General features: G+C 33.0%; 1 protein-coding gene across 1 annotated transcript in view; it reads left to right on the forward strand.

The window, feature by feature from the left end:
• Positions 1-20165, forward strand: part of TTC7B (tetratricopeptide repeat domain 7B) — a 314975-nt gene that overhangs the window by 105800 nt on the left and 189010 nt on the right. The window contains 1 exon segment of the mRNA XM_074289731.1: positions 11500-11578. Within this exon segment, the coding sequence (XP_074145832.1) occupies positions 11500-11578 (79 nt within the window).

Here is a 20165-nt window from a genome sequence, read left to right on the forward strand (position 1 = left end):
TTTCTTGCTTGATGGGCTTTGTCATTAATATATAGAAATGCTGATGATTTGTGTCAGTTTATTTCATATCCTGCAACTTTTCTAAAGTTGTGAATTGTTTTGAATAGATTTTTGGCTGATTTTCTGGGATTTTCTAATATGTCATCATATCATCTGCAAAAAATTTCATATAAAGAAATCCTTTATTTTTATTGTGCTTATCTATGTAATTGGGCTTCCTGGTGTAGTGGATCATACAACAGCTCAGAAAGAGCAGGTTTAAGTTCTGCATTTGACAAATACTAGCTATATGACAGCTGTATGATTTTGGATAAGTAATGAATCTCTTTTAATACTATAATTTATAGATGATTTGCTGATATGCAAAAAAAGAAGTAGCATCTACCCCAAGTATTCCCAAACTGATGAAATTGCTGGTCCGTGCTTTTGATTTAATTTGCTTTTTATTATTTTTGCTTCTACCATGATTGATCATCTTTATAATTTTCTTATTAATGTTCTTTGCATCCCAAGTATGAATTCATATTAAATCTAATGAATCATTGTTTTTTTTTTTAGTATATTACTATATCTTCTGAGAGAGTGGCCTATTTAGATGATCTTTTTCTGATTTTGATAGTGTTGAGTATTTTATATTTATGCAATTATTGATTCATTTTATTTTCATGTTTGTCGACATTTAATTCAGTATAGTAGTTTCTGATAGTTTTTTTCCATTCCTTGTGAATTTCTTCCTTTCATTTTTAGTTTGCTAATTTCTAATTTTTAATAGATTTTTTTATTATAACTTTTTACATACAAAATATATGCATGGGTACTTTTTCAACATTGACCCTTGCAAAAACTTTTGTTTCAATTTTTTTCTTCTCAAAAATTTTGACATGTAATCTCTGCCATAATTATCTGGGTGGATGTGTATGTATGTACATCTATCTATGTCTTTATTGTTTGAATGATTGCTTTCTGGTTTTTTTTTTTTTTTTTTTTTTTGTGAAGTAATTGAAATCACTTAAGTGACTTGCCTAGGGGTCACCCAGCAAGGAAGTGTTAAGTGTCTAAGACCAGATTTGAACTCAAGTCCTCCTGACATCAGGGCTGGTGCTCTATCCACTGTGCCACCTAGCTGCCCCCAACCTATTCATTATTTAGGTTAACATTACTGATGCACTATTTTAATTTTTACTTTTTCTTCATGTTTTCTTTATCATTGACAATTTTTTGTGGCATTATTGTTTTTGTTTTTGTTTTTAATTATAACTTTTTAATGACAGTCCATATGCATGGGTAATTTTTTACAACATTATCCTTGCACTCACTTCTGTTCCAACTTTTCCCTTCCCTCCCTCCACCCCTCCCCTAGATGACAAGCAGTCTTATACATATTAAATATGTTATAGTATATCCTAGATACAATATATGTGTGTAGAATCAAACAGATCTCTTGTTGCACAGGGAGAATTGGATTCAGAAGGTAAAAATAGCCTGGGAAGAAAAACAAAAAAGCAAACAATTTACACTCATTTCCCAGTGTTCTTTCTTTGGATTTAGCTGATTCTGTCCATCATCGATCAATTAGAACTGAATTAGATCTTTTTGTGGAAGATATCCACTTCCATCAGAATACATCCTCTTAAACATCCTCTTAAATTTTCTATTTTGTGATCAATAATGATCTCTAGTTCTCCTTTGATCACAAAGTCCTTCCTCCTCCAAAAGTCTGAGAGGTAAACTATTCTGTGTTCCTCTAATTTATTTATAATTTCATTCTTTATGCCTAAATCATGGACTCATTTTAATCTTATCTTGGTATATGGTAAAGTATACAATGATCTCCTGGTTCTACTCATTTCACTTAGCATCAGTTCATTTAAGTCTGTCCAAGCTTCTCTATATACATCCTGCTGGTCATTTCTTACAGAACAATAATATTCAATAACCTTCATATACCACAATTTACCTAACCATTCTCCAATTGATAGACATCCATTCATTTTCCAGTTTCTAGTCGCTACAAAAAGGGCTGCCACAAACATTTTGGCACCTACAGGTCCCTTTCCCTTCTTTAGTATTTCCTTGGGATATAATCTAGTAGCACTGCTGGATCAAAGAGTATGCACATTTTGATAACTTTTTGGGCATAATTCCAGATTGCTCTCCAGAATGGTTGGATTCTTTCACAACTCCACCAACAATGCATCAGTGTCCCAGTTTTTCCACATTCATCATTATTTGTTCCTGTCATCTTAGCCAATCTGTATAGTGGTATCTCAGAGTTGTCTTAATTTGCATTTCTCTGATCAATAGTGATCTGGAACACTCTTTGATATGAGTGGAAATAGTTTCAATTTCATCATCTGAAAATTGTCTGTTCATATCCTTTGACCATGTATCAATTGGAGAATTGTTTGATTTCTTATAAATCAGAGTCAGTTCTCTATATATTTTGGAAATGAGGTCTTTATCAGAACCTTTAACTATAAAAATATTTTCCCAATTTGTTACTTCCCTTCTAATCTTGTTTGCATTAGTTTTGTTTGTACAAAAGCTTTTTAATTTGATGTAATCAAAATTTTCTATTTTGTGATCAATAATGATCTCTAGTTCTCCTTTGATCACAAATTCCTTCCTCCTCCAAAAGTCTGCGAGGTAAACTATTCTGTGTTCCTCTAATTTATTTATAATTTCATTCTTTATGCCTAAATCATGGACTCATTTTAATCTTATCTTGGTATATGGTGCTAAGTGTGGGTCCATGCCTAATTTCTACCATACTAATTTCTAGTTTTCTCAGCAGTTTTTGTCAAATAATGAATTCTTATCCCAAAAGTTAGGATCTTTGGATTTGTCAAACACTAGATTGCTATAGTTATTGACTATTATGGCATTATTGTTTGAAAAAGACATATTTAACATTTCCTCCCTTCTCAACTTGTGAGTTCTTTTATATGTCTTACCAAGTGATCAAGTTTTTTAAGTGCTTTGGATTGCTAAAAAAAAAAAAAATTCTTAAAGTATTGTGAATGTTTAGTCCTGTCACCTTTAAAAAAAAAAAAAAACAACACTTCATATCCTTTATTTCTTCCTCGTCTTTTAAAATTATATTTATATAAATATGAAATATATACTTTTAAATTACCTATAATTATTTTCTTATTAATTAGATCTTTCTGTGGTTGTTTTTATTTTTTTACTTAGGTGCTATGACATTTAGTGCATATGTATTGTTTCTTTTTATCTATGGTTCCTTTAAATATAAACTTTGTCATTTTCATTTCCTTGAGTATTTGTTTTTTTTGTTTTTTGTTACCTTGTCTGAGATAATGATCTTGCCAACTGAGGTATGATAAACTCTATTTCAACCCTTTCATTTTAATTTTGATTCTTTGTTTTAAGTATTTTTCTTCTCTCCAGCTCATTTGTTGAGTTTTACATCATTCTGCTTTTCTCAATTTTCTGGACAAGTTTTATATTATTCATCTTAATGATTAAGGTAGTTGGGTTTTTTCCCCTCTTTCAAATACAGTTATATTTTTTTCTTCTTAAAAACAAACAAACAAACAAAAAACCAGGATTAGTTTTATAGTGTTTTTGTTGCTTTCAATAATCTAATCTTAGTCTGATCCCACTGTCTACTACAGTGCCTGACACTTGAGGATAGGGAAAGGGACTGGAGTTGTGGTTCATAACTTCTAGGTAAGGTAACACTCTCGATGGATGAAAGCCATCTCTGTACATCTTAAGAGAATTGTAATGAATGAGGAGAGATTGACTTGCCTTGGGTCACACAGTCAATGTATGTTTGAAGCCGAAATTGAGCTTAGTTCTTTCCGGCTCTGAGGCTAGCCTGGCACAAAGTAAGTACTTAAGTGCTTGTTGATTTACTTAAAGTCTCTTCCTTTTCCACTTTCAGCTCAGGCAAAATGACTAGGCTTTGTGTTGTTTTTCTTTTGTAATTGAGTATAATTTGTTTTCCTTGGACTTTCTCTTTTATCTTCTTTCTGATCAAATCTGTCATTTCCCTTTTGGGTCTCAAAACTCCTTCATATTAAAAATTATTGAGGACTCCTCAGAGAGCTTTTGTTTATGCAGGTTATATCTATCAACATTTGTCATAATAAAAATTAAAGTCATAGTTTTATTATAAAAATAGTTTTGGCTATAACGAATCCTCTATTTAAAGGGTATCAAGGATTCCCTCAGCAGTTTTCTGGATCACACTTTGAGAATCACTGTTCTAGGGTTTTGCTTTTGAATCTGTAAATCTAGCATCTTAGATAAAATGGAATTCCCAAGTATTAGTAGTTCTGTCATGCCTTTTCTGTATGTAAGCATTTCTGAGCTTTTCATATTTACTTAGCTTTCTAAAATTTGTATCACTTGGTTTTCATCTAAAAGACAGTTTACCACTGTTTTCTTCAGGAGAGCTTAGATGTTACCAATTCTGATAAAAATCCATTTTCTTTTTATGGAATTATCTGTGATTTATGGGATTATGTATAATTTTATGAGTTAAACCATTTTTGGATTCAAGGCAGTTTCCTTTTTTCTGGGTATGTTATATTCCAATTCTTTTTTTTTCTTGTTGATGGTGAATTGTACTGAATGATTCTTAATTCTCACTATATTCTGTGATGTATGATTTGTTTCTTCCTGGCTCTAGAAATAGTTACTCTTTGATTTGGGCATTCTGGAGTTTGGCAATCATATTTCCTGGTGAATTAGATGTGGATATTTTCTCTGATATTATTCTATGGATTTTCTAGTTGTATTGGTTTCAATATATCTGAGCAGTTTTCTTGTTTGAGTTCCTGAAATATGCTATTCAACCTTTTTGTTTCATCATTTTTTCTCTTATTTTCTTTGTTTTCATCATCTTTAATTTATTTCTCTTGAGTCTCATGTCCTAGGTCATTTAAAAAATAATCCCTTACACAGTTTCATATTGTTATCTTTTGTCTGGCTTTAATAATGATAATCATTATATTATTGAATTTTTGAATTCTGTCTCCTGTTAATTTTTTCAGGGGAATCTATTTTTTTTAAAGTTTTCTGTGTTATATTTTATGCCACTAATTCTTGTTTTGAATTTTGTTTTGAGAAGTTAATTCATTTCTTGTCTCTTTTTATTCTTTTATTAGATCTTCCAACCATTTTTACACTCTCTATAATCCTTTCTGAGGTTTTAGTTATAATTATTAAAGACTTTTCTTTCTTATGAATTGTTTTCCTGATATTCTCTTACCATGTAGTATTTCTAAAATTATAAAGAAAGTTTTTTTATTCATTTTGATTTTCATGGATTTATCTTTATGTCTCTTCTTTTAGTTACTCTTAATTATTTGGCATATTTCAAGGTCATAGGGGCAGGTTGGGTTTAAATACAGCCTCTCATTCACTTGCCAGAAGTCATTCTAAAAATCATTTTAGAAATCCTTTTGTGATTTAATATCATTTTACATCTTTGTGTATGGATTAATCTTATTGTAATTTTGTGTATACCCTTAGTGCCAGGGCAAGCCAAATGTGGCTTAATGCCCCTTTTTGGTATGGTTCAGGTAAGCATAAATTTTACGTTTTAAAATAAAGCTTTATTTTATATAAGAATTTAAAACCATTCCATAAAACAAAAAGGCAAAAGGCCAGATTTAACCCTTGACCTTAGTTTGCTAGTTCTTACCTTATTGGATGAGTCATAAAACCAAAATAAATTTTAAATAGTATTAAAAAGCACCAGTATTATATCCATTTATGGGAATGTGCCAGATAACTTTTCTTGTATTATTTGCTTACTTGATTTCATATGGCTTTAAAAAGTTATCTTAATCTTGTTGCCCTCTATATCAGAAGTTAATTTAAATTTTTTAAAAAAGAAAACTGAAGTTTATGTTCGGGGAAATAAAGACTCGGCTCTTTACGTAGGTATAATGGAAAGAGTGGCAGATTGTGATTCAGTACATTTGAGTTTTAGTTAAGCCTCTGCTACTAAACAGGTGTGTATCCTTGGTTGAATCATTCCTTGTGCCTCATTTCCCAATTTGTAAGTTGAGGGCTAGATCAAATGAGATCTTATAAATTCTATGAATTTAAGCCTCTGGTTTTATCCCCTTAGTTATCTGATTTGTTGTTTTATAATGGGACATTCCCAGTGTTTTTCCACCAGAGGGCCTCAGTCCTGCATGGGAGAAACTATCCTTGTGAATGAAAGGATAGTTTGATTTCTCCATTGATAGTCTGCCTGAAAGCAAGAAAGCTTTGTTCTTTTATTTATTTTTTTAAAATGAGCAGAAATCCTGTTTCTTTATATGTGTTACCTAGTCCATTCTTACTCCTCCGTGTCACACTCCTACTCTCCCAGGCAAGACTGAACAGTGTTCAGAAGCTTATCAGTGATGGTGATCCCAGAAATTATTTTATTAACTTTGCTAGCATTGTATTTTCAAGTGTTAAGTATAAGTAAGGTTTTGCACCATGAAGACATCATAATATAGTAAAATGAGCACTATTAATTAGGAAACTTGGGTTCTAGACCACCAATTTGGTGGCATTGGTAAGTAAATCACTTCTTTGTTTTTCATTTTGCCCATCTCTGTAGGAACTAAAGACTTTATAATAATCCAAACACTACTTTTATATTTCTCTTTTAAAATTACCCTGAAGAATTTTGTCTAGTTTAATTTTTGTCTGAGATTTCACTAGTACAGGGAATTTAACGTAGTCATATCACAAGTTAGGCTAGATAATCTCTAAGGTTCCTCTACTTCTTTCTAAAATTCTTTGTTTCTCTTGCTGTGTGATGAAGTTATTCTTTGAAAAGGTTCTTATCTTTACATATGCAAAAATAAACAACATTTTGTAGCTAGGCTAGCTGGTATTAGTGATAAAAATAAATGTGCAGGTCTCTGACATTAGAGAGTATCATGGATTTTCAGAAATTGGAAGGAATCAACTGGGCATCAATTCCACCCTTACTGAAGCATCAATCTCCTCTATAATATCCCTCTGGCTTCTGACTGAAGACCTCTTCTAATGGAAAGTTCATTGTCTGAATCAACTCATTCCAATAATTGCTAAGATGCTTTTCTAGTATTGAATTGGAATTTGCCACTCTTTAACTTCTAGACATTTATTTGTCTTTGCTCTCCTCTCCTGGAGAGAGAACAAACCCATTCCCTTTCCCATATATATTTTTCACTTGTTTGAAGGTAGTAATCATAGGATTAGAGCTTGAAGGGATTTCTGGAAATTTTTACAGATAAACTGAGGTACTAGAGAGAAGGCATAATTTGCCCAAGATCACATAGGTACTAAACAACTGAGTCATAAATTTGAATCTAGATCTTCTGACTTTTATTCAAGTGTTCTTTCCACTGTATAAATCTGCCTCCCATCCCGCTGTATCTTCTCCAGATCAACATTCTCAATTCCTTCAATTTCAAATCATCTCATGTTTTTGTCATTCTCCTTTGGTCACACTTAAGTTTGTTAACATCCTCCTATAGTAGAGCATTAATGATTGTCGTTATAATCCAGAGGAGGTCTGACTATGTTGGAAGGCAGGGGTACTGTGATCTCCTTTATTCTGGCTAGTTTCTTCATTTGTAAAATAGAAGAATAGAATTAGATTGGAACTAAGACTGCTTTTTAATTTTGGCATTTTATACTAAATATTTGATGGATTAGGATAAGGTCATCTTAGAGAATATTATATTAACTCCTTATTCCAAGTTTATAGCTAACTCTCAGGTACTTTAGGGTACAATAGGTTATAGTAAACTTTGGGGTGTTAAATTTGAACTAAAGCCTTTCAAGTTCTACCCTGTACTCTTAAGTCCTTTTGTTTCTCCTGAATATCTTGCTTGAATTCATTCTATTGACTTGTCAACACCCTCTCTTAATAAACTTATTAAACTTACCTCTTATTGTGTTTTTTTCTTTTGATCATTATTTGCTTAAGTCTCCAACCTTATCTTGTACCAAATATGTTTGATTTCCTACATATGCCCTAATGAAAACAAAATGAAAAAGAAGTTAGAGGTGAATATAGCAGTGTAAAAAGAATGTCCCAGAGATTCACTGACAGATTTCCTGGTAGGTTTTTTTTTTCTTTCTTTCTCAGATTTCCTTTAGATCTACTCTGGATCTATATTATTCTATTACTTTGAAGGTATTGATCCAGTGTCATGTGGATGAGGTGAATGAGAATGTTTTTGTACGTATAATGATCAGTAGTTGTTTTGAAAGTTGTTGTTTTGTATGTCCTTTGAAAAAGATATGTCTGAGGTGTCTTATGTATGTTAATACATAAGTATTATGTTCCGCAGTATGTTAATAACTTGAGTTCAGTAGATATGTAATATCTTCATTTGGTTTCAGGTTATGTGGATGAGGTCAAAATACATAGGCATCCATTATGGATAGCAGAGATTTAGCTAATGGGATTTACACTGTTTGCCCTACTCTGTGACAAATTGAAGAGTTCTGACCTCACGAGCAGGTTATACACATCATCAGATTACAACATATAATACGGCTCTATTCAGTGCAAAGGAAAGACCTTGAAATTGATGTCAGTTGAAATATCTCTTTTTAGAGATTTAGGAAAAGGAGAACAAGCCAGTTCTTAATAGTAGTAGATTGTGTAAATGATTTGATGTTGGGAGAAAAGTAGCAATTTTGTCATTTAGCAAAATGAATCACTTGAAGTTGTTTACATAATGCATTTCATTCAAAATGGGATTTGTTTTGATTTCAATCCTTGTGTCCCTTGCTTATTGTACTAGATCTGGAAAAGACCTTTGATCCAAGTACTCAGTCAGCAAACATTTCTTACTCACTTAGGTATATAAAGACAAAAGGAAAATAAAGTTTGACCTCAAGGTAGTGCTAACAATTTACATTCACTTCCCAGTGTTCCTTCTCTGGGTGTAGTTGTTTCTGTCCATCATTGATCAACTGGAAGTGAGTTGGATCTTCTTTATGTTGAAGATTTCCACTTCCATCAGAATACATCCTCATACAGTATCATTGTTGAAGTGTATAGTGATCTTCTGGTTCTATTCATTTCACTCAGCATCAGTTCATGCAAGTCTCTCCAAGCCTCTCTGAATTCCTCCTGCTGGTCATTTTTTACAGAGCAATAATATTCCATAACTTTCATATACCATAATTTACCCAACCATTCTCCAGTTGATGGACATCCATTCATCTTCCAGTTTCTAGCTACAACAAACAGAGCTGCCACAAACATTTTGGCACATACAGGTCCCTTTCCCCTCCTCAGTATTTCTTTGGGATATAAGCCCAGTAGAAACACTGCTGGATCAAAGGGTATGCACAGTTTGATAACTTTTTGGGCATAGTTCCAAATTGCTCTCCAGAATGGCTGGATTCTTTCACAACTCCACCAACAATGTATTAATTTACCAGACTGAGACTTTTTTTTTTTAATTTAGAATTTTTTTCACAGTATATATGCATGAGTAATTTTTTTATAATATTATCCCTTGTATTCACTTTTCCAAATTATCCTCCGCCCTCCCTCCATTCCCTCCCCCCAATGACAGGCAATTCCATACATTTTACATGTGCTACAATAAAACCTAGATATATGTGTGTAAATCCAATTACCTTGTTGCACATTAAGTATTAGATTCCGAAGGTATAAGTAACTTGGGTAGATAGACAGTAGTGCTAACAATTTACATTCACTTCCCAGTGTTCCTTCTCTGGGTGTAGTTATTTCTGTCATCACTGATCAACTGGAAGTGAGTTGGATCTTCTTTATGTTGAAGATATCCACTTCCATCAGAATATATCTTCATACAGCATTGAAGTGTACAGCGATCTCTGGTTCTATTCATTTCACTCAGCATCAGTTGATGTAAGTCTCTCCAAGCCTCTCTGTATTCCTCCTACTGGTCATTTCTTACAGAACAATAATATTCCATAATCTTCATATACCATAATTTACCCAACCATTCTCCAACTGATGGACATCCATTCATCTTCCAGTTTCTAGCTACAACAAAAAGAGCTGCCACAAACATTTTGGCACATACAGGTCCCTTTCCCTTCTTTAGTATTTCTTTGGGATATAAGCCCAATAACAGCAATGCTGGGTCAAAGGGTATGCACAGTTTGATAACTTTTTGGACATAGTTCCAAATTGCTCTCCAGAATGGCTGGATTCTTTCACCAACAATGTATTAGTGCCCCAGTTTTCCCACATCCCCTCCAACATTCATCATTATTTGTTCCTGTCATCTTAGCTAATCTGATAGGTGTGTAATGGTATCTCAGAGTTGTCTTAATTTGCATTTCTCTAATCAGTAGTGATTTGGAACACTCTTTCATATGAGTGGATATAGTTTCAATTTCATCATCTGAGAATTGTCTGTTCATATCCTTTGACCATTTATCAATTGGAGAATGGTTTAATTTCTTATAAATTTGGGTCAGTTCTCTATATATTTTGGAAATGAGACCTTTGTCAGAACCTTTAACTTTAAAAATATTTTCCCAATTTGCTACTTCTCTTCTAATCTTGTTTGCATTAGTATTATTTGTACAGAAACTTTTTAGTTTGATGTTATCAAAATATTCTATTTTGTGATCAATAATGATCTCTAGTTCTCCTCTGGTCATAAATTCCTTCCTCCTCCACAGGCCAGACTGAGACTTTTTAATAAGAATTGCAGGAGATGGTGTTGAGAAGGAGAGTATTCTAGCCACTGAGGACAGTAACAAAGTATGGAAATGTATGGGAGTTGGAGAATTTTGTGTTCCACAAGGCTGGTGTTTGAGTGTAGAGTATGTAATGGAGGGATCTGTAAGAAGTTTGAAATAGTAGCAGAGAACAAGGTTGTAAAGAGTTTTAAGCCAGATAGAAGAGTTTAGAATTGATTTAGTGTAAAATCTTTTGCTGTTGCCCTTTGCTAAAATGTTTGCTCTATAGGGCGATGCTCTTGATGAAGTGGGGGAGTATTTCCTTAGAGTTCTGATTTTTATATATATATCAGACTTTTTTTTTATGAGGCCATATATTTACTATTGAATCTTCTGCCCACATACTTTATAATCTTGTGTTCTTTTTGGCTCATATTGTCACTTAGTAATGTATAAAGTGTAAGGCAAGTGGGAGTAACTTGTAGTAGAATTACAGGAAAACTATTATACCATGGAAAGGTAAGTGTGGAGATATCCTGGGGAATCTTTTATACCTGCCTCAGTTAGCACTGCTTTTCAGATTTTGATTTAATCCTGCAGATTTTCTTTGGTATATGTTTGCAATGAAGTTTCAAAACATGAGACTGCTAGCCCTAAAACATTATTTTTAGTGGGAATATTTTAATTAAAATTAAGAGTTTGCACAGGAAAACAGCCTGCTTAAACTTTGGTTAACAGCTTTTACCTAGGCAATTGTATTTAAATGTGAATCTATAATTGTTTAATAATAATGTACACCAGATGGAAACTCTATGAAATTTTGTGTGCATACAGGAACTTGACAAGAGGAGTCGGTAGATTTAGAGAGATTCTAAGAGCTGTTGAAACCAGAACCACACAAAACCTGCGAATGGTAAGTTGACTTGTTGACTGTTGAAAATAAATAAAGTTTAGATATAAAATTGTATCATACAATTTGTTATGACATAGATTTGCATGTATCATGAAGTACACTTTTACATATATATATATATATATATATATATATATATATATGCATATAGGCAAGTAGACTCTGTAAAAGCCTTATATAAGTAAAATTGCTTATAAGAGTAGTATTTGTTCTGTCCTGAGGTATCAGTATATTTAAAGGAGTTCTAATGTATTTGAATTTATCCAGCAAATAGCAAATACCTATTATGTTCAGAACACCTCTGAGATAATAAGCATTTAGTGCTTGCTTCATGAGATAAGCCCCAGAAGAGATATTCAGTTAAGACAAAACATTTGCTTTTATCCTTATGGAATTTATAGTTCAATAGTCTGCAGAAACTCTTTATATGTGTGTATGCATACAAACATGTATGCATATGTATATTATGCATGTATACAGTTATAGTTCAGCATATGTATGTATATTCACATAGTACGTAACAGTCCAAAAGTGTGTGTGTGTGTGTGTAGAAAGAGAGAGAAAGCATACATGGAGTATTCATATATACTGTATATATATATTCTATACTTAGATCATAATTTTATATAAATGTGTGTATGTAGTTTTCACAGACTATTGAACTAAAATTGTGTATCTTTGTATATATATTTGCATATATATGTACCCAAATGGGAGCAATCAAATTTAGTATCAGCCTGTTGGCTCTGGAAGATCACTACGAAGATTTACTAATTTGTTTTTATAATTAGTGGTATAGAAACATGAATATAGTCACTTAAAATAAGATGTTGATTGGCATTATAGCTGATCTATGCATTCATTTATTCTCTTACTTTTTGAGCCCTTAGTTTCCTCTCTAGTGTGAAAAACATGAATGAGAATTCCCTAGCTTTATCTTCCCAGCAGCTTCTGGTCTATAGTGGCTTCTTCCCAAAGATTGTTCCAGTGATGATAGTTCATAATAGACTTAAACCAATATGAGTAGATTGAAATATCTGGTTTTTCCTCTCACCATATAGGACATCTTCTACCTTCTTCACAGACCTATCATGAATCCTTTAACTGCAACACAAGAGTGTTGGGTGAGGAAGCATCCCTCAGAAGTTCTCAGCATGAAGTGGGTTTTGGAGGGAGCTAGCAAAATTTCGTTGCTTAGAAACTTAGGAACGGGCAGACAACCTTTGGTGCTTGATGCAGCCCTGGCTGGAGGTCTGGGGAGTGGCGTGGATGAGCCTAAACGTTCTCACTGGTGAAGGGCTCATTTCACTTTGTAACTTGTCTTTCACTTTTGCATCCTGCTTTATATTACATTTGCGTACCATATTTGGAGTCAACAGATTTGATTCAAAGTCACTGCCTTTTTCATTTCCATTTTAAAGTCACTTTACTGTTCTGGGCCTCAGAAAACACTTTCTAAATCTGAAATCACTGTATAGATAAGAAGTAGCATCAGCACCCCTCACTTATTAGCAGCAGTAGAAAAATCAGTACAACAATATTTCTGCTACCTACTTCACAAGAGTTTTGTGAAGATCAAATGTGGCAGTGCATGTAAATTACTTTGTTATGACTTCTATGAGGGCAGGGACCACATCTTATTCCTCTTTATATTCCTCTTAACATACAATACAGTGGCTTGCACACAGCAGCCATTTAATGAATGTTTGTTGCATTGAACTGTCATTCTACTTGGGAAATATTTGCTTCATGACAATAATATATTTGTTAAGAAGCTCTTTTAGAACACATAAAGAATAGTGCATATGTGGGTAAACATTATTACCATGCATTCTTTTTCTTTTAAATTTATTTCCATAAAATTTCTCAGTTGATTAGTGTGTGAGGTCTTTAATATTTCTATTCACTATTAAAATGACAAATATTTGTATGAATTTTTAAAAAGTATAAACAAAACCCAGATTTTCAGAATTGATTAAATATGAAACATAATCATGACACAATTATTATTAATTCATTAGAGTAAATTAATTCTCTTTTTTCTACTTGAATGGAGAATACTAACTCTTACCAAGGATATTTGCTGGGCTACTAATTTCAAACTTGATTACTGGCAGATGTTTCCTGCTGCAGTCTAAATGACTTAATACTTCTATTTTCTTCTCAGTTTCATTTGCCTTTTGAGAGTTTGTTAGGAAATAAGTTCAGCTTAGACATAATCAAATAATGGGAACAAATAGTATTGATTATTTTAGTTAAGAAGAGAAACTTTTGTAGGACCAACACAGAAAAACCACGTTTACTCAAGACTTTAAAAAAAAAAAAAAAACAAAACCAGGCTAATGTCACATATGAATTAGTTAATGTCAACCAACTTTTAATCATTGTTTGTTAGAAAATCAAATTCTACTTCAGATATGAATAGATCTCTGTGCTGTCTTATTGTTCATTTACTATAATTGACCTTGATTAAATTGTTCATACCTTTGGTCTTGTTTGTCAGTGTTTTTACTGGCATAAGACATTGGGTGGGTCCTTGGACTGTCAGGTAGATTTTAGGCCATTTTTCAACATTAACTGTGGCAGAAGTATACTGTTTTTAATATGAATTAGTTAATAATTGAAAAATTGATTCTTTGTAGAGTAATAGGATGCCAGAGCAAAAACTTCTTTAAGAAAAAAAAAATGCTTCTTTTTCACATATAATTAGGTCTGACCTTCTTACCTTTTAAAAGCCTTTTCTAAGTTACATATGTTGTTCAGTCATTTTCCAGTTGGATGACTCTTCATGGCCCCATTTGGAGTTTTCTTGTCAAAGATACTGGAATGGTTTGCCATTTTTCTCTTCAACTCTTGTTTTACAGGTTAGAAAGCTGAAGCAGAGTTAAGTGATTTGTCAGGGTCATACAGCTAGGAAATGGTTGAGATCAAATTTGAACTCTGGAAGATGAGTTTTCCTGATTCCAGGCCCAGTTCTTTTATTGCCTCAGGTGGTATAAAAGTGTGAGATAATGGAAAGTGCTCTGAATTTTGAGTTGTCACAGGCTTAAGGGCAGTCATTTAACTAATATAAATTCTAGTTTTCTCATTTGTGAAATGTAGATTGTACTACTTTATTTATATGATTGTTAGGATCAAGTGAGATGATGATTATGCAGTTTATGCAGAGTAAACACTTTTAGAGCACTTTAAAACCATGGAACTTGTGATATATGGGACTTAGTTTTTACATTGTTGTTGTGACTTATTTGTGGTGAACCTTAGAGTTATTGAATGTCAGAGAGGAAAGGACCTTAGAAATAAAGATATCATAGGGTTTCTGAGATGAGATTTTAGATTAATAAAATATCTTGGTAATCTCACACTATAGAGTCAGTATCTCAATATTCAGCAACTCTAGAACTGGGACCCAGAGCAGGGGAAAAAGAAGAAGATGGGGATGAGAGGAGTAAGATCAAAGAAAAAAGAGAAAGCAGTTTTGTTAAGCTCATAAGGTGTTGAGAAGGGATGCTTTTGTGAACTAATGAAAATTTTGCCGTAGGCTGGTTTATGGGTCTGTAGATTAGTATTTGGGGAAAAACAGACTTTTTCTGTCCTACCCTTTATAGTGGATTTGGGAACTGAGGCCCAAAGAGGAAAAGTTAGCAGATCACATGTGGTAGAACTGAGACTCAAATCCTGGCCTTCTGGCTCTTATTCTGATTTTCCCATTATCACAAACTACTGCTTAAAGGTGGCCTAGCTATGAAAAGATGTGGCAGTAGCCTAGCTTCTGGAGCTTATTTTCATCAAGGCAAGCATGAGACTAGTAGGCTCCCTGAAGCTGGGCAGAGGGGTGAAGAGGGGAGAGGAGATAGTTTGTGTGGTGGGAGATGAGGAAAACACTTCAGATGGAAGTTCTAAGAACTTTGAAATCTCCTTGTACCCATAGGGTATAGTATGTGATGGAGTTTTTGTTTTTTTTTTCCTTAGCATGTATTCTTTGGCTAGTGAGAAGAGGTTATCCTCTGCTGGCTTCAGCTTCCAGAGGAAGTCATTAGTTTACATGACTGAAATGGGATCAGAATGGAGTTGTAATGAAAGATTTAAAGAAAACAGTGTGGGAACTGTTTAGTTTCTCAAAATTGCATTCATTTCTTTTCTTTGAAGAAACCTCTAAAGGGGCTAGCAAGTATGCATTTTAAAAATTTTGTATATACTTAAAAGCCATTGGGAATTACTTAGAAATGATAGAAGAAACTTAGTCATTATCCTTTGGTTATCAGAAAGCACTATGCCAGTGGTTTGATTGCATTTAAGCTTCCATGTGGTGTTTTAAAAGATTTAAAATTGATGGAAACCTAGAAGTAATTTTCTTTTGGAATATTTTTATTATTGGAAAACTCATTTGCATAGAAAATCAGTCTCTTATATGGACTAGAGAGAAATGAAATTCTGGCTTTTAGGGAGTATTCTAGCTTGGTGCCTTAGACATATAGTAGTGGTGACTTAATATTTGGTAAATGAGCAAATACTTTTAAAAAATATTCATTGCAGGGGTTTATGTGGGAGAGGTATATTTGGAAATAAATGTGATGGAAAAACAAAAGGTATTCATGAAAGGATAATTTAAAAATACTCATTCAGTTTAGTAGTTCTGCTGAGACCTGCACATATTAAGAAGATGAAATATTTTGCAGAACTAGTTTGATGAGTGAGATTTGAATTGTGAAAGAGGGTTGATTCTATCAATGTAGATGCCCCCAAAACAAGCAGGACAAACATTAGAAGTTAGTCTTTGTTCCTTTGTTAAAGAGTCTTGGGTTGCCATGTGGCTCCATTGCTCAGTGTTTTAGTAATAAAAATAAAAAATTTCCCTCTCATTTCATAGAACAAATGTGATGGAAAATTAAACTGAATAAAATTCATAAAACTTTTGTTGAGAGTTCCTGTAAGAGTAATTTTGCCTGCAAGTATCAAAAGAACTATAGGAAGCAGAGTTAGGGATTTGTCAACTTATTTTCTGTCATAGAATCCCAGATTCTCACTCTTGGGAAATGGTTTAGACAATTTAAACTGTAATGACAGAGAAACACTTCTACAGCATTTCAGTAAACAGTCATCCACTCTTTACTTGAGAACTACTGTTTTTCCAGGAAGATTATTCCACTTTTGGATATTTTTAATTATTAAGATTTTTTCCCTTTTACATTGAGTCTAGATCTGCCTCTCTGCAACATCATTTTCCTAGTTTCACTCTCTGGAGCCTAGGAAACAAGTTTATATAACTTGTCCTATATAATATTTGTTTCCCATCTAACCTTTTAGATTCTTGAAAGTAGTTCTTTCCTGTTATCCCTGAGTTTTCTATTAATCCCTCTAAAGTCTTCAGGCTAAACACATTACTTTTTCCTTGGGGACCCTCATTTGCAAAGTAATGAAAGCCTTGGACTGGATGGTTTCTAAAGGCCTTTTCAGTTCAAACATTGTGTGACCATTGGGTGGATACCCTGTGGAAGATAAAAAGAAAAATGTATAGAAGAATCTGAGCAATCAAAGATGAATTCTGATCTGGAACTATGAAGGGGGTCTCCAATAAAGAATTGGAAACAACAATAATTTTCATTTTTATAAACTGTTATAATTTACAAAGACCTTTTGTGAAAACACAAAACAAAACATAATTCCTGTGAAATCTTGAGTAAAAGTATTATCTCTATTTTGCATGAGTAATTATTTGGAAGTAGTTACTGCAATTGCAAAGAAAATTGAAGGATTCTGAATGAGTCAACAATGTATTTTAACAATGAATAACTTTTAAGGACCTTGAGATGGAAGAAATACTCATGTTTGTATATTAATTAAAACAATATTTATTGACATCTTCCCTAAGTGCTTGGCCTTTTTCTTAATTCTCAAGCTCTGAGATTTCTGTAGCATTTGATGCTGGTGTTCGCCTCTGTATTCTCTTTCTGTCTTCCTTGTCTTGTATGATACTGCTCTCTCCCAATTTACTTTCTGCCCATTGGACTTTTTTTTTTTCCTCAGGCTCTCACTGGTTAATCATTCTCATCGATTATGTGAGTGCCCAGTAGAGTTATATGCCATGTCCTTTTTTTTTTTTTTTTTTTTTTTTTTTTAATATTTCCTGTCCTTAAAATATCATGTGCTCACATGGTTTCAGCTATTGCTTGTGATGACTTTTACATCTGGTTATCCAGCCAGTGTTTCTTCTTAGAGCACCAGTCCTCATGTCCAGCTGCCTGCTGGACACTGCAGCATGAAGTAGTAGAAAGAACATGCCTTTTGGTCATAGGGCTTGGATTCATATTATTAGTTCTATTATTTAGTGATGTTGTGACCTTGGAACAAACATGTGATCTTTGGGCCTCAGTTTTCTCTCTTTCTTTGTTTTATTGATGTGTTTATTGTACATTGCAAGCATTTATGAATTACCCCAACTCAATGGAAGGTCTGTTGTAATAAAGTAAAATAGTTAAGCAAAACTTATAACAGAGTGCCCTTATATGAAAGTACATGCAACATTTCATATCTGTAGTATTTCCCCCCCACCCACCTATTTTTAAAGAATAGATATCTATTCTCTCTCTTAACTGTACCTAATTCTTTGTATAGTTAAACAAAGCACATTCACCCATTAACTGTATACAAATACCAGGTGGTGGATAATATTTTTCATCATTGATTCTCTGGGATCTTGGATTATCATTGTGTTGACTGTGATTCTTAAGACTTTCGATTTTTTTTTTTTTTTACATTGTTGTTCTTATATAAAGTGTTTGCCTATACAGCTAGATGGCACAGTGGATAGAGTGTTTGGCTAGAAGTCCAGAAATCCCATGTTCAAATTTGGCATTAAAAACTTATTAGATGTGTGATTAGATGTCTGCTTCAGTTCCCTCTCTTATAAAATGGAGATCATTATATTACCTCCTGTAGTACCTATGTGAATAATACTCATAGATAGAGGTTGTTTTTTTTGGACAATCAAAGAGATAATATTTGTAAAGCACTTAGTAATGGTAGCTGGTATATAGTAGGCATTTAATAAATGCTTGTTTCCTTTCCCCTCTTATAAGTTTGTAAAAGTCCTCACAGTTGTTAATTTTTGATACTGGTGATATAGTGTAATTTGTTCTTCTAGTTCTGGCCTCACTAACTGTTAATGCATATACATGTTTTCCTCTTTGAATTCATCTTTCTTCCTTTCTTATATTACAAAGATATTCTTCATATTCATATCCCACAATTTGTTTAGCCATTCTTCAAATGATGAGCATCCCTTTAGTTTTCTTTCTTTCTTTCTTTTTTATCATCTCAGGAAGAAGTATCAATATTTGTGTACATATAGGACTTTTTCCTGTTTCAACTTTTGAGGGTTTAGGCTTAGAAGTGGTATTGCTGGAGTCAGAAACATTCACTTTTAATTAACTTTTTTTTTGTGTAATTCCAAATTATTTTCCAGAATGGTTATATTCATTCACAGACCCACCACAGTATAGCCTTATCATTTTTCTTGTTTGTCATCTTTGCCGATATGAAGTATATGAAATGGCATTTCAGAATTTCTCTTAATTTTCATTTCTCACTTAGGAATAATTTGGAACATTTTTTATAGTCGTAGTTTTGTTTCTTCTGTTGAGAACTGCCTATTCCTATGCTTTGACCATTTATTAATTGGAAAATGGCTATTTTTCTTATAATTTGAAACAGTTAATTATACATCATAGGAATGAAGCCTTTATGAGAGAAACTTTGGGACAGCCTCCTAACTGGTCTTCTAATTTCCCTTAAATATAATTGATTTTCCATTCATATAGCTGCTAAATTGATATTCCTAAAGTAGAGGGCCTCAATTTTTTTTAAAAATCTGTGAAATGAGGGAAATAAAATAGATTATTTCTAAAGACTTTACTGATTTTAACATCTCATTAGGTTTAAAACTGTGATCCTATCCTCTCTACCTGGTGAAGGTTGTCCCATTAACACTTAGAAGTCAACATTACCAAAAGAAAATCCATCAGTTTTATCCCTAAAGCTACATCTGCTTTTGTCACCCTTCTTATGGTTAGCATCTTCTAAACCAGGATATCATCTTTGACCATTGTGGCAAGATCTTGTTGATTCTACTTTTATGGTTGCTCTCACCTATTTTCCTGTTTTCCAAGGGCCTATTACTTTTCATCAAAGCCATTGAAATAGACAGAAGAGACTTGTAGAAAAGACATTACTGTATTTCCTCAATGATGTGGTCCACTATTGGGTATTTGTTGTGAAAGACTGCTTGTTCCCTCTTTGATAATGCCTTCAGTTCATATACAGATTTCTCTCATAAAGATTTAGTAAAATGGGAGAATAGACATATAGGATGGTAGTTTTTGATGTTCTTTTTGTTCCCTTTTTTTTAGTATTAATAAGGTCTAAAGTTTCTTCCCACTCCTTTGTGAATGTGAAACAAAATAATACATGGGAAGCATGTTTGAGAGTACTAAGCAAGGTGTTGTGGGATTTTATCATTTTTTATTTTGTCATTGTTTCTATATGGTGCTTTGCACTTAATAGGTGCTTAATATGTCTTTGTTGAAAG

This window comes from Sminthopsis crassicaudata, chromosome 2, assembly GCF_048593235.1.
Source record: "Sminthopsis crassicaudata isolate SCR6 chromosome 2, ASM4859323v1, whole genome shotgun sequence".
Lineage (NCBI taxonomy): Eukaryota > Metazoa > Chordata > Mammalia > Dasyuromorphia > Dasyuridae > Sminthopsis > Sminthopsis crassicaudata.